This window comes from Mandrillus leucophaeus, unplaced genomic scaffold (genome assembly GCF_000951045.1).
Source record: "Mandrillus leucophaeus isolate KB7577 unplaced genomic scaffold, Mleu.le_1.0 Scaffold655, whole genome shotgun sequence".
NCBI lineage: Eukaryota > Metazoa > Chordata > Mammalia > Primates > Cercopithecidae > Mandrillus > Mandrillus leucophaeus.
Genome location: NW_012107086.1, coordinates 256,608 through 258,584, shown reverse-complemented (window position 1 = coordinate 258,584; position 1,977 = coordinate 256,608). Strand labels below are relative to the sequence as shown.

The window sequence follows — 1,977 nt, the reverse complement described above, 5'->3', positions numbered from 1 at the left end:
GGATGGTCTCGATCTCCTGACCTCGTGATCCGCCCGTCTCGGCCTCCCAAAGTGCTGGGATTACAGGCTTGAGCCACCGCGCCCGGCCCCAAATTCTTATATGATGTACCTTTTTCCTTTCTATAAAATAACTTAAAAATATGAAATATACTAATTTGTCTGTTTCAGATATTACATACAGTTGGAAAGTGGACGAGTTCCTGTGTATGCTGTCACTTTTCAAGAACCTGAGAATGATCCTCGGAATTGCTGTTATTTGTGGGCTGTTCAGTCTACACAAGACAGGTAGGTCTCATACAAACAGTTTTTTTGTTTGTTTTTTGTTTTTTGAGACGGGGTCTTGTTCTGTTGCCCAGGCTGGAGTGTAGTGGCGCAATCTCGGCTCATCGCAACCTCTGCCTCATGGATTCATGCCATTCTCCTGCCTTAGCCTCGTAAGTAGCTGGGACTACAGGTGCCCGCCACCACGACTGGCTAATTTTTGTATTTTTAGTAGAAACGGGGTTTCACCGTGTTGGTCAGGCTGATCTTGAGCTCCCGACCTTGTGATCTGCCTGCCTCAGCTTCCCAGAGTGCTGGGATTACAGGCGTGAGCCCCCATGCCTGGCCCAATACATACCGTCTTTAAAAATTAGTCAAAAATAGAACAGGTAGTCTATGTAGTTATGTAGTCTTTTTTAGTGAAGGCAACATAATTCTTTCAGTGAATTAGTGAGTAGTAGTTGAAATTATTTTAAAACTTAAATGGTTGTTTCTACATGCTTGAATAATTGTGAGATAACAGAAGAAATTGTGCCAACGTATTTGAATGTTTTTCACAGATTAAGAGAGCCTTGGAACCTTCCAAGTACCCTGCTGTCTTGTTCTCAGTCTCAGTACCCTGCTTTCTTATTCTTCAAATGTGCTTGGAGATTGAGAACAAGAGAGCTGGGTACTCAAGCAAAGGACTGAGGAGTGAAATAGTATGGTGTGAAGAACGTTAGGAAGGTGTGGTGTGCCAGAAGCCAAATAAAAGAAATAAGAACTAGTAATAGGAATTATTAAGAGGGATCAACTAGTAGTAAGATTCAAATTCAGATGATGTGGCTCTGGAATCTGTGCTCTTAACACTTACTGCATGCTTCGTGCTTGAGTTCTTCACTACAGGGCTGATTTAGTATTTTCACTTTGTGTCCTGATTGTATAGGCCTTGTCTTCATGGTCCAGGGCAACATCCACATTAAAAAAAATTTTTTTCCCCACCTTTCCCCCAGCAGCCCTTTCTCCTTCCCACACCCCCCACTGTCCTTTGAACCTCTACATTTTAAGTAAAAATAGCAAGACGGAGGAAGAGACCAGGATGAAGCCACAAAGGATATTTTGTTCATTAAGGAAGGTTCTCTGAGGTTACTATGGGGTAATTCTACTTACATCGTGGCCACAACTCTACCACAGGGTACTGCACCTAGCTGCAAAGGAAGCTGGGAAATGTACAACTTTAGGCAACCCTGTGTTTAAGTAGAGTATACCCATTGAGGAAGGAATATTTGAGAAATAATATTGAGTAATCAGTCTTTGCCACATACGATATCTCCTACAGTATGCAATCAGCATCAGTTTAGTTGATTAGAATCAATAAATGTCAGTTATTGTTTCAAAGGACTACATTTTATGAAAATGACCAAATAAAACTAAATTCTTCCCAGTGATCTTAGTTTTGTCACATGCAGTCAACATTGCAAGCAAACTAAACTTACTTGGATAGTAGGAGATGTTTAATGTATTAATGTATTTAGTGCGTCTTGGTTAATTTCTGTTTCAGTGAAGGGGATGTTTTGAGTTTGCATCTGCTGCAGCTGGCCTTTGGTAATAGAAAGTGTTTGGCATCAGGACAAATCTTATATGAGGTAAATGGTCATTGGACTATGGGTTTATATTATTTTGTTGTTTTCTATTTTAAATATGCTGTCTTTGTTTTAAGATATTGAAAAGTGATTC

General features: G+C 40.4%; 1 protein-coding gene across 1 annotated transcript in view; it reads left to right on the top strand.

The window, feature by feature from the left end:
* AHCTF1 (AT hook containing transcription factor 1) overlaps nt 1-1,977 on the top strand; it is a 119,161-nt gene that overhangs the window by 35,456 nt on the left and 81,728 nt on the right. Inside the window, exons 6-7 of the mRNA XM_012001227.1 lie at nt 169-285; nt 1,802-1,886. Coding sequence (XP_011856617.1) covers nt 169-285; nt 1,802-1,886 — 202 coding nt within the window. The remainder of the gene's footprint in view (nt 1-168; nt 286-1,801; nt 1,887-1,977) is intronic.